At 39.8% G+C, this 12,013-nt stretch overlaps 1 protein-coding gene across 7 annotated transcripts in view; it reads left to right on the forward strand.

The window, feature by feature from the left end:
- Positions 1 to 12,013, forward strand: part of DAZAP1 (DAZ associated protein 1) — a 29,584-nt gene that overhangs the window by 7,360 nt on the left and 10,211 nt on the right. For 3 of the 7 annotated variants that reach the window (XR_002096653.1, XR_002096655.1, XR_002096654.1), the window contains exons 6-11: positions 4,467 to 4,549; positions 8,158 to 8,311; positions 9,729 to 9,758; positions 10,208 to 10,348; positions 11,264 to 11,446; positions 11,528 to 11,590. Coding sequence is in view for 4 of the 7 variants with exons in the window: in XM_019513563.1 (XP_019369108.1) it covers positions 4,467 to 4,549; positions 8,158 to 8,311; positions 9,729 to 9,758; positions 10,208 to 10,348; positions 11,264 to 11,446 (591 nt within the window). In the remaining 3 variants the exon portion in view is untranslated. The remainder of the gene's footprint in view (positions 1 to 4,466; positions 4,550 to 8,157; positions 8,312 to 9,728; positions 9,759 to 10,207; positions 10,349 to 11,263; positions 11,447 to 11,527; positions 11,591 to 12,013) is intronic. The other 4 variants (XM_019513563.1, XM_019513564.1, XM_019513565.1 and 1 more) reach the window with 2 other exon arrangements.

Genomic DNA, 12,013 nt, shown 5'->3' on the forward strand with positions numbered 1-12,013 from the left:
CCCCCCCCCCCCCCCCCCACACACACACACACACTGCCTCAGGAAAGGATTTGTTTCACTGGACAAATATCACAAAAGCATAGGCTTTTCATACACTGCTTCATTTGGTGTCTTTGCTTTTAAAGTCAGGTGTTTCATGTTCATTTTGTTATGGTTCTTAGCTGAACAAAATTTGATACCTGAACCAAGTGTGGTTTCAGATATTGGAAAAAGAAATTTCGTGAGATGTTTGTTTGTTTCACGTGAAGGTATGTTGAAGTCTAGAATTGCATTATTTTGTGAAGCTTTTCACTCCCTCCTTCCAGTTCTGATTTATCTCTGAACATGATATTGGAATGGAACCCATCCATGTTGTGTTTTGTTTAAATGGCTTCACTTTAAAATTCAGCCCTTCTACCCTGATTTTTCTGAAACTAAATGAAATTGTCTTTGAGAGAGAGAGAGGGTGTGCTTGAATAGGCAACAGGCCTTGTACCTGAGGGTACATTACATTTGAAGGAGTCAGAATAGATTCTAACTCTGAATAGATTAAAAACACATACGTCTGTAGCATGTCTGTAGCCCTTGGTCAAAATATGAAAGTGTTCATGTCATCCACCTTCCATTGCATCAATCATCTCTGTCGATTATTAGAGGCAATAGTAAAGTTCATGAAGCATAGTTGCACTGAACACCTTGTAGCATGTTAAACATGCTAGAGAATAGTTTGCCATCTGAACTTTCATTTCTTCTCTGACTCATTATTAAGAGAGAGATTCTTCACTTCATATTTATTAAGCTGTTAAGTCTTAGTTTTATTTTTAATTTAGACATACATCCTTAGTGACATATTTAAGTGTTTCATAGTAAAGTACAGTAATGTTAAGTAAGTTCTTTTTTCCTCTTCTCTCTGTGAATTGTTTGATTGTGATTAACGATATCTCTTTAGATTTCTTCTTTCTAGGTGATAATTTATCACAGAGGTACAGGCCAGTTCCACAGTCAGAGGAGGGACGGGCTTTGTCTTTATTGGAGTGTAAACGAAGTTTCAATATATTTGTTTTTTCTCCTGATAACTCATTCTTGATTCTCTTGCAACAGATATGTTCTGTGTACTTAGAAAACAAATTCGTCCATTCAGTAAAGGCTGTAGAACAGCTTACTTTAAATAGAGGCGGCATTGGAGACCAAGATAAGTGCACATGGGTAAAACTTGCCTGAAGTTCTGAAATCTTTTAGTAATTACTGCATCATCTGCATCTTTGCAAGATTAAGCTAAATATTTCAATCTCTGAGTAACATGTGTCATAAATCATGGCTGGTCTAAATCGATGGCTCCTCTGCTTAAAGTTGTATTAAAAAAGAGGGGGGAAAAAAAAAAGGCGTCCAACCTACCCACAAAGTTGTAGGGTAAAGCACAGGCAAAAGGCATTGTATTGCTGAAAGCCCAGGAATCTCTATCATGGTTATGTTCCCACAATACTCCATCTTTTCATTTCTCCAACTTTTTAATGCTAATGAAATACCCGATTCCAATCATTGTTCTGGTTTCTGATTTTGTTTTTGTCCTTCATTTCTGTAATCTTGTCACATCCTATCATGAAACCTGCTGATAGACTCCATACATGGCCTCATTAAACCCTTGGAAAATGCTAGGCAAACTTCAGTTTATAACAAGGAGTATTGAAAGTACATCTGGAACATTTTACTCTTGCTGCTTTTCTTACTTGGCATTCTTTCATGGAAAATGCTATTGGAGCTGTACACTTGGTCTTTTGACTCATTACATAAACTTGCTGTACAATGGCTTGCAGAAGGTCACTAACCTGTAATATTCTTTTTCCATCCACTTTTCTCTGAATTTTGCCTTCTTGCTATCGCTTTCCCACCTTTTATGCTTTGTACAAGTCCCCTAATGCATGCCATGTTGTCAGTTCACCAAACCAGAAGGCAAAATTGGCTCTGCTATTAATCCCTGTGGCACTCAACTACTTCCACTTCAAACTGCTTACAAGAACACTAGGGACTAGATCCTCAGCTCATGTGAATCACAGTTGTCCAACTTCTCAGGATCTAGCCTTGGGTTTTCATTATCCAAGCCTGGTCTTAACTTGCTGGCGGTTCTGTACTTACCTGTGATGTTGTCTCTCTTTTGTACAGCACTTATTAAAACCTTTTCTGAAGTCCAAATCTAGCTGGCATTAATGCTTCCTAAAAGAAACATTTGCTCTGTTTGTCATGATCTTAGCTTTCATGCTTTCTGTCCCTAACTAAACCAGTAACTTTTTAAGTAGTTCACAGGTTCTTACTGTGTTTGGTTTCTTTTTGCTGGCTGCAATCCAGTTTCACAGCCCTGTTCTCTCATCCCCCCTGGATTCTGTCTTAAACACACTTTGCTAATCTCTACTCTGTTGGTAAATCCCTGTCTTCAAAAAGGTTGAATATTGGAAGATTTGTTCTATCACTTTAATTAATCTTCAGTTTTTGTGGTGGATCCCATTTCTTCCTGGAGTGTTTTGTCATCTGTAATCATGCAGAGTTCTTAAATCGCTGCTTATTGTGTGGTGCTTGGTCGCTTTTAAAACTTTTGACTTGTGTTCTTGAACATATTTTTGGTTCCCCCTACCCCTTGTATCCTCTGAACAGAGTTAAAAGAGCAGTCTCCTTCACTGCATAGTGTCCATCTTTTTCTTTCCCTCGTCACCTTACGTGGAAGGCTCTAATTTTAAACTGATTTTAATGTGCAGTTCAGACTCGAATGTCTCTTCCCTTCACTCCAATGCCTAAGAATTCCAGTTAACCTCAGACAAATATATTGTGATGAAATGCTGCCCTCAGCTTTGAGGCTGCTTTCATCACAGACCAACAAAACTTCGTTTATACTGCCAGTCTCTTGTGTGTGGGAAATGCTAAAAGTTTTTTCCTCTTTATTTTAATTTTATTTTAGTGATGTCTTTTGCTCTTGTTGCTGACAGCAGAATTTGACCTGCTGCAATCTATTTTGGCCTGTATCTTTGTGTATTTTATATATACACCTTCTCTACAATAGGCCTCTTTGGGCTTACCCAACCCAGTTGGATAAGCTTAGAGAGACACTAACTGTTATAGATACTGTATTTCTGTTTAACGCTTTAGAGCAATATATGGCTGCTGTCAGCACTAGCTGCAAAGCAAAATGCAAACCAAGGGGGAAATCTTGGGTTTCAGAAAAGCAGCAATGCATCCATGTTCCATATGCTTTTGATTCCACACCTTTTTTTCTTAACTTTAATGCTGTACCCCTTAGCTAGTAATCCAAAGAATGGCAGGATTTTATATACTGCATGCGTTATACCTGTCCTGGGTTTTGGTTGTTATACCAACAACGAGTGGTTGATGGCATGGACCAGCTCCATCCTTCTGTGAAATTAACCACTATTTTGCCACTTGACCGTGTCAGCAGCTACAGCCTCAGTGCAATGGTTCTCAAACTGGCTGCAGGGAGCTCTTGGGTCATGTGAGTGGCCCTGGTTCACTTCCAGCTGCTATTGCAGGCATCAGAAGCCTGTTGCCTGTAGAAGTAACAGGATGCACCTGAGCTGCCTTCATTAAAAGGCCATTGTAGAGGGAGGGAAGAAATGAACCACCCTCGGGGACCTAGAGCCTCAAGTAGTAAAGATGTCCCAAAAAGGTGGGGGGTGGGAGCATAAGTAGACAGGAAGCTAGCAGTGGAACAGGTTGGGGAGAGATGAGATGAAAAATCAGAGACAAGCAGTGTCATTCAGGTAGAATGTCACAATATTGAAGAAGTACTCTTGGGTGTAACAGCTGCAGTGATTCAAATAGGAATGCCATTTTGGAGGGGGCAACTTTTGAGGTGCTCTTTGAGAAAGTGTGAAAAGTTTGAGAATCATGAACTTGGGATGTTACTTTCTGGAGCTTTTCAATTACCCATGGAACCGTCAACTTGTTAGTGCTTCAACAGCTACATGTAAAAACTTTACTTCCATGTTTAGGGTTTACTATTTTCCAGGAAAACAAGTACTAAGCTGGAGGAAAATACTTTGTAGGGTTGATAATAGGGAAGAGTATAGGTTTCATCTGGGGTCCTAATCCTTGATCAAGGAAAAGAGTAAAGCTGCCTCACTTTAACCTGCTGTCGCACAAGCATTGTTTTTAATGGTGTGATACAGTAACATTAAAGACTTGCTCTAGCAGGTTTTTTCCTCTTCACCTTGATGGATGGATTAAATGGAAGGACCTAAAACATTTGAATGTGTTCAAGTTGTAATGTTGCATGTGCAGAACCAAGATGAGGCATTCATTGCCTGATTCTACAGGAAAGTACCCACTGCAGTTTTCTCAGAGGACCGATTTTGATGATGTAACACAAGCCTTGGTTATCTGAAACCCCTGCTTGAACCCTTGGTCCGCCCCTAATACTGTTCATCATCCTGTTTTGTGTCACAACACCCTGCTACCTTGATTCACTCTTCGTCGTTGGCTAGGTTTTGGATTTATTACTTTCGAGGACGAACAATCAGTGGACCAGGCTGTCAACATGCATTTTCACGACATCATGGGCAAAAAAGTGTGTAGTTGTAGTTTTATTTTACCTTAAGACAAAACCAAGTCTTGGGCACCTGGCAATTTCACTGGTGAGCAGAATGGGTAATTTATGAGCAAGGGGGATCTTAACATGAAAAATCCAGATTCGAGGCTTTGTCCATGATGATGCATAAAATAATAGGAAAGGACTTCATGCATAAAATAATAGATAGGAAAGGAACTCAATTTTTCATTGACTTGCTTGACTGTCCCATGGGAAGGAAATGGGCTTCAGAGGCCCAAGTGTTTATATAAGTTAGTGAACAGCTTAGATTTGGCCTTTGCACATCACAGAAATAGTGACCTGCTCCATTGGACCAGAACTTCTGTCTGACTAAATTGAATAGCTGAATAATCACCTTTTGAGCACTGCTGCATGAGTGCGTGATGTTTGCCAGAGGTTAGTCTTAGCTCCCACATGTTTGCAAATGAGGATTCCAGTGAAATCTCTCAGCTGGCTAAGGCTTGGTTTAAGATACCACTCCTTCAGATGTGAATATTTAATATTTAAATTTGGAGGTACTTTGTGGGGATCTGCTTTCATAATCCTAAAATTGAACAAAAAAGACAAAAAAACGTCATGAAGGATTGGTTTTTTTAAAAATTGGGTCACTTACTGTGAAACTTTGATACAAACCACATACTCTATATATATATCTATATATAGTATTTAACCACAATGCAGTTAAGTGACCTCTGGTTGTTTCATCTTCATACTGTGTTGTCAGCACATGAAGGTTTGGTAGGTGAGGGACTCTTTCTCTTTGTTTTGATTATATTATTCAGATGTGAACATGGGTTCACCTGTGGAAAGAGAAAGTAGGAGGAATTTATAGTTCCTGAGAGATTCTGAAATCTAAGGTTACACTGTACCCATTGCAGTTTCTAAAAAAGGGATGTTTAAAAATTAACCAGTAAATTCTGCTTCGATGGATGTAGTTAAAAATATTTTTAAAAAATTGGTAAAGGTAAAATTATTAAAGATTTTGAGTTTATCCTGAATTGTAAAACACATGTGTTAGGCCATTGGAACTTTATAGTGAAAAGTGCCCCAAAGAAACTTCCTATAGAAACTCAGGGATATCATCATGTTTTTTTATCTGAAACATATTCCCACTTCGAATTGACAAGATTTCTACAGCTTGGTTATTTCAGGCATTTACTTGCTTAGCAGTATGTGAGCACTATTTATGTTTTAAACTAGTGATTAGTGAACAATTTAAAACATTTTGTGGTATCTTAATTATTTTAAGGCATTCTGTTTCTGTAGACTAGTCTCTGAGGGGGCAGGGAGGGGAGAACTGTTTGCCAGTGAGTTGGAGTTAAGTCCTAAATCTTTGTGACTGTCTCTCTGTTTTTTTTGCCCCGATCTTGCAAATATGAACGCATGCAACTTTTTTTTCCTCCTATGAGTAACTGAAGAATCTCATTTAAAGTCAGTACAGCTACTCATGGGAGTTAATAAACACACGTTTTCACCATGGGGCATTTGTTTTACTTGTTACATGTATTCTTTGCATGTACATTGCTCTTTGATATTTCCTTAAAATTGGAAGAGCTACTTAAATTAGAGCCCAGATCAAAGGCAGAAGGTTAACCGTGAACACCAAAAAAGGATGCTAGAACTCTTTCAATGGATGTGTGAATCTAAAGAAACCCCTCTTTAAAGTGCCACCACCTCTTGGTGCTCTGTGTTTGAGATCTTTCAATTGCCACTTATAGGTGGTGCCACTTTAAATAGTCTCTTCTCAAATGGCTCTTGAACAAGTTTCAAACCAAAAAATATTAAGGTCTTAAAAAACAAGAAATACACAGCTGTGCAGGCACAAAATAAATGTAGCCAGTCATTTCTTTTGGTTTGGGTATAGCTATAATTTTGGCCTTGGAAGGTCTGGGGCTCTCAGTTGTTATTAGGATATCTCAGTTGCCAGGCTAGCAATGGCCAGGCTTGCAAAGGCCGGTTGGAACATTAATGAAGCCCTGCTGCTTTGATGAATGTAACCCTGGATGTCCCACCCCTTCATTGATTATTAATAACCACTTTAAGCTTTCAGAATACTATCTGTCCCTTCATGGTAATTATATTGTAGCTCTAAAGTGAATCTGCATCCATATGTTGCTATTAGAAAGTGGGAAAACTTAAAATTGCAAAGAGGACTTTGCTTTTGTAAGCAGTTACTGAATCCCCTTAAGGAAAATGTGTTAAGACTCATTAATTTGAGTTCTTTGAAAAATTCCCTTGGTTCCCCTCTAGAAGGGCCTTCAGCTGACAGAGATTTGGTTACCATCATGTATAATGTCCTTGGGGCATCTGCAGAAGGCTGGAAGGGGGGGGTCTTTGTCCTTGTGCTGTGCCTATTTCCTGTTTGTTCTCTGACATGAATGGCTTTTAAGACATAGCAGTAAGAATTCTGAATACTTTATTTTCCATACTACTCAGGCCCATTGATGATTGAGATTTATTTTCTTTGTACTCTGGCACCCATTAAAATTAATCATAAAATAAAAAAGACTTTAATTCAGCATGCATGAGTGCTGGGACTGTTTCATTAAATCAGGGACTAGACTTTTTTTTGAGAGGTTTATATGGAATGTGGAGCTTATTTTTAAGTAGGTCAAATGCACTTATTTGATGGCTTGCAGTAGGACATTTTATCTTTAAATAAAATAAGTTAAGCACTGTGGCTTATTAACAGTTTTAAAAATGGGAGGGCTTTTGTCACTGACTTAACACAGTATGAAGATTTGCTTCTTATTGACTCAACTGTCCATTTTTATTACTTGCATGTTTGTTTACTTTTTTGTTAGATGTAATGTAAGATTCTCTTATCACATCCATTCCCTCTGACATTGTTTGAGTTAATTGAGATTCTTTAAGCGTTAGCCTGGGGAAGGTAAGTCCTTATCTTCCATTAGACATTTAAATAAACCTATTAAAAATAAATAAAACAAGACCAAAAAAAAGAAAGAAAGAAAAAAAGAAAAAGCAAATTAAAAAAAAAAAATCAAGCTTGTGTTTCTCAGGTATGAGCAGAGCTGAAATAGCAATTGAAGGTAAATGGGGTGGGTTTAAACTCTTGAACTTCCAAATGAAACCCCAAACATCTTTGAATGATTAAAGCATTAGTACCCTTTTTCAGAGTGAACTCTTTGCTTCTGGAAGGAACACCTTTGCTAAAAGCATTGTCATCTTAAATCTTGTAGTGAGCATTTAGGATGATCCAAAGCTGAAGCTACAAATTTTGTCCCCTACATTTTGAGCATGGAGCCATTGTAAGGGGGTACTGCTGCTTTAAGAAAAGCAAGCAAATGACTACTTTAATATAATGGAACAGAAATAATTTGTAGGACATATTTTGCTTAAATATATGTTGATGTAGGGCTTGTAATGTCTTGCCGTTGCATCTATTGTACCTGAGAAACATTTTTTTATTTAAATTACCGGCCTTAAGTAAGTTTTATAATTAAGTACTTAGACATAAGTCGTAAGGTGCTAAGTGTAGTCTTAAGTGTAAATAAGGGTGTGTGTGAAGGGAAGGGGGGTATATTAACCAACATCATCTCTCCTAAATGGCGAATCTGTTTATTTAGGTGGAGGTGAAACGTGCAGAACCTCGGGACAGCAAGAGCCAGACTCCGGGGCCGGCAGGTACCAGCCAGTGGGGAAGCCGGATCATGCCAAGTGCTGCCAATGGCTGGGCAGGACAACCCCCTCCTACTTGGCAGCAAGGATATAGTCCCCAAGGTACCTGTTCCTTTTGCATTTGACATGACCCAAGTTGAGTTGTTCCTTGTACAGTGTTGGAAACTGCAGGTCGTTTCCATTGTTTGAAAAGATGGCATCTCGTTAGTGATTGCTCAAACTGAATCGACGGTGTCGTGACTTTTAAGTAGAAGTGCAGTCTGTTTTTTTCTAATTCTGCTTGGTGTGTTGTCCTTAAGTTTTTTTTTTGCCCCCTGGCCTGGCTGCCTGGAGATCAGTGTTGTGATTTCCTTTTACTCTTTTTTTTCTTTTTTTTTTTTTCCATCTTGTGGTGTGTGCCTTTCCCCACACCTAACTAATCAGCATGTTCCCTTTTCCTATTGTGGAGGAGCAGAGGAGAGCTCCAGGATTCAGCGGCTGTGGGAGTGAGAGCTGTGTGGGGACCCTGATTAAAAATATTTATGGAACACACATTTTTCAAAGATGAGGTTTGAAATGAGTTGCAGAGGAAATTACAAGTAAAATGTCAAAGGGATGAAAGGAAAACAGGCTGTCTTGTGTCTTCATATTTCATTAGCATAGCCTGGGAACGTAACAAGCAGCTGTGGGGTTAGTCGTTAGTGCTGGTGCAGGGGAGCACTTATTGCATGTAATTTTCTTGATTCAACTTGAATCCTTCAGGGCTGGTAGGGGCAGATGCGTGTTTTAGTTTTGATTGTCATAAGAGAACCTGAGATTTTGGAGATGGAATCAATGCGCTGGGTTCATTGAAAGGTGTTTTGATGCCACATGAAGAAATGAGGTTGTATAATTGAGTCGCATCTGACAGAATATCGCCTGCCTGCCTTCAGATATTGAAGAAAGGATTTATCTTAGGGAAAGGGTGCAGCATCACTACAATAGATAATGTCCCCTAAGGATGGCTCATGGTTTCCCCATGGTGCTTATTAACTTGAAAGCTGCACCTGAGGCTTTGACATTCTGCACGCGTATGCTAATCTGCAGCTTCACAAATTGGGGAACCAGGCCACTTTCATCTCGGTTACTTGTAGGGGAAAGGTATAGTTGCAGCCAGTCTGTGGAACTGTTAACGCATTAACTTTTATACCTGAGCACAGCAGTCAGTAGGAAATGAACTCGTCTCCAATTATAACACCCTTGAAGGAGATGACTGATGAACTGCTTGATTAGGCTTGGGTTCAAAACATTAGTGTTTTTAGATAGTTTTATAAAGCGTCTTTTTCAGACGAGTGCATCTTTTCTGTTTAAACAGTGAATATTTTTGGAGTGTTAGGACTAATGGGCTTACTGCTTTGTAGAATCAATAAATAGCCAATACAAGAAATGCTACAGAATTTTTCTTGTTTTGGTTTGTTTTTTCATAATTTTACAACATGCTTTTATAGGACAGTTCAAGCATATAAGTGCATAAACTACCTTTTTTGTTTGATTGTTTCAGGCATGTGGGTGCCAGCTGGCCAGGCAATTGGTAAGTAGGTGCTAGAGTGTGAGTGCTGGTTGTAAATTGTAGAAAAAATCCTAGTGGGAGAGCATAGGACTTGCTGTTTAAGTAAGAACCTGTGGTGATGTAAAGGTTTCTGAACTGTAGTTCCTCAAAGCCTTTTAAAACTCGATCTTCATTGGAAGAAATTAGTTTTCTTAACTGTAATGCTGGGAGCAGAATGCTTCATTGCTGATAATGGAAATGCACCAGGATTTGGCCTTGTGGGATTGGATTGCTTATGCTTGGGGTTTGCCAGGGTGGGGAGGGGGAGGAATGGCTGGAGAGCACCATTTCTCCAAGTCAGCATCCAAAGAGTGCAAGGTTTAGATGGTTCCTTCCCAAGAAGAGTGCATGCTCCATGTTTGGGTTAGATCTAAAGGTTGCCTTTCCTGTTCATATCACCTTGTTCTCACCAGTCTTACTGGATTTTCTAGGTGGGTATGGACCGCCTCCTCCAGGAAGAGGAGCCCCCCCTCCTCCTCCACCATTTACCTCATACATAGTTTCTACACCTCCTGGAGGATTCCCACCCCCACAAGGATTCCCGCAGGGCTATGGCACCCCTCCACCTTTTAGTAAGTGTTCTCTGAGTTTTGATCCAGGGTGTGGTGCTGAACACAAGACTGGGTTTTACTCCTGTTGTGTCCGGTTCTTGCCTTCCTCTGAATTTACTGGAGTTTTCTTCATTTGAGCCAGTTGAGAATATGCAGATATTTTATCCTACAGCTAAAGCCCAGTATCTTTCAGTTACTTGTGGCCTTTTGTTTCCATCTGTTCTGATCACATTAACAATACCCTTGAATTCTGTAACTGTCGAAATCTGTGTTCTGTTGTATCGGGAACATTTAAATTCAGTGTGGATTTCTACTTTTCACATCTCTGTGGTTGCAAAAGGTAAAGTTAGTAATAATTTTAAGTTGAGCTTTCCAAAGAATTTTAAGGCACAAATTCCATGAGTTGTACATGGGATTTGAGCTCCTTTTGAAAATCCTGATTAAAAAAAAAAAAAAACCTGGCATACAAATGTACTCAAGCATCCAGCTTCCCTTGAGCAGCCATCATGTGCCTGTTCTGATTCTTGTGCTTTGAAGAAGTTGTAGCCATGGAATTTGGGTAGTCTTATAACTTGGGTGGATGAAGGCATTCTGGAAGACTGTCTTGCCATGACTCTTCCCCACACTCACTGTTCCCAAGGCTTCCTTTTCCTAAGTGAGATTTTTATAGTTGTGTCTGTAGCGCGCACAGTATAAGATTTTGCAACTCTTAAACATTGGCTGTTTTAACTGAGCATAAGACGATGAGCATCAAAAGAGACCAAACTAATTTAGGTCCATCTGCAGGCAACAAATAGTACTGTCTTATCCCAATACAACCTGGAGAGTTTTGTAACTATGTAAAGTTGTGCTGTGAAGCAAATAAAAAAAAAAGTCCAGGCCATGTAGATTTGGCCTCTTAACTTCACCATGTTTATACTCTGCCTCTGATTTCAGGTTTTGGATATGGTGCCCCACCTCCTCCACCAGATCAGTTTGCCCCTCCTGGAGTGCCCCCTCCTCCTGCCACTCCTGGGGCAACACCACTAGCTTTCCCACCACCACCACCACCATCTCAGACAACTCAGGATATGAGCAAACCCCCAACTGCTCAGCCAGAATTCCCTTATAGTCAGTTTGGTAAGTAACTGCATGTCAACTATACTCAGAACAGCACCTTCCCCCTCCATCCTTCACATTCTGCTTTCCTTTTATTCATAGTGCCTTGGTGACAAGTCAGTGTCCAGGACCAGTGCGTTAATGCTGAAGGCATTTGTACTAATGGTAACAGTGCCAGCTTGGCTCTTGGGGGGCGGGGTGGGGATTCCAAAAACGCCCAGTAGTCTGATATTGCAGTATTATTCCTTTCACCAGCTTTAAGGCACTGCCCGTTTCCTGAGTCCCCTAGTAGGGATCAGTGCACTGATGGGATAAAGCCACCATTTGCACTCCAGAAGTTCTGTTTGAAACCCTTTTTGTTTACGTGTCATGCTGCTCTCAGTAGTTTGCTTCCTTCTGTTTAGCTGTCTCTGCTTTGGTTGGAGAATAATAATATTTAGAAGTAGTATCTGCATTTGAAGGGTAAGAAGGGAGTTGACTGAAAGAATGACAGTGGAGGTGTCTTGCTACACCTGGCCTGCATGTTCGTTTTTCTCCCTGTTAAGATTTGAAGAAGCTAACAGTTATTTTTAAAATAAAAAGACATGC

This window comes from Gavialis gangeticus, unplaced genomic scaffold (genome assembly GCF_001723915.1).
Source record: "Gavialis gangeticus isolate Ggan-Ray unplaced genomic scaffold, GavGan_comp1, whole genome shotgun sequence".
In the NCBI taxonomy this organism is placed as follows: Eukaryota; Metazoa; Chordata; order Crocodylia; family Gavialidae; genus Gavialis; species Gavialis gangeticus.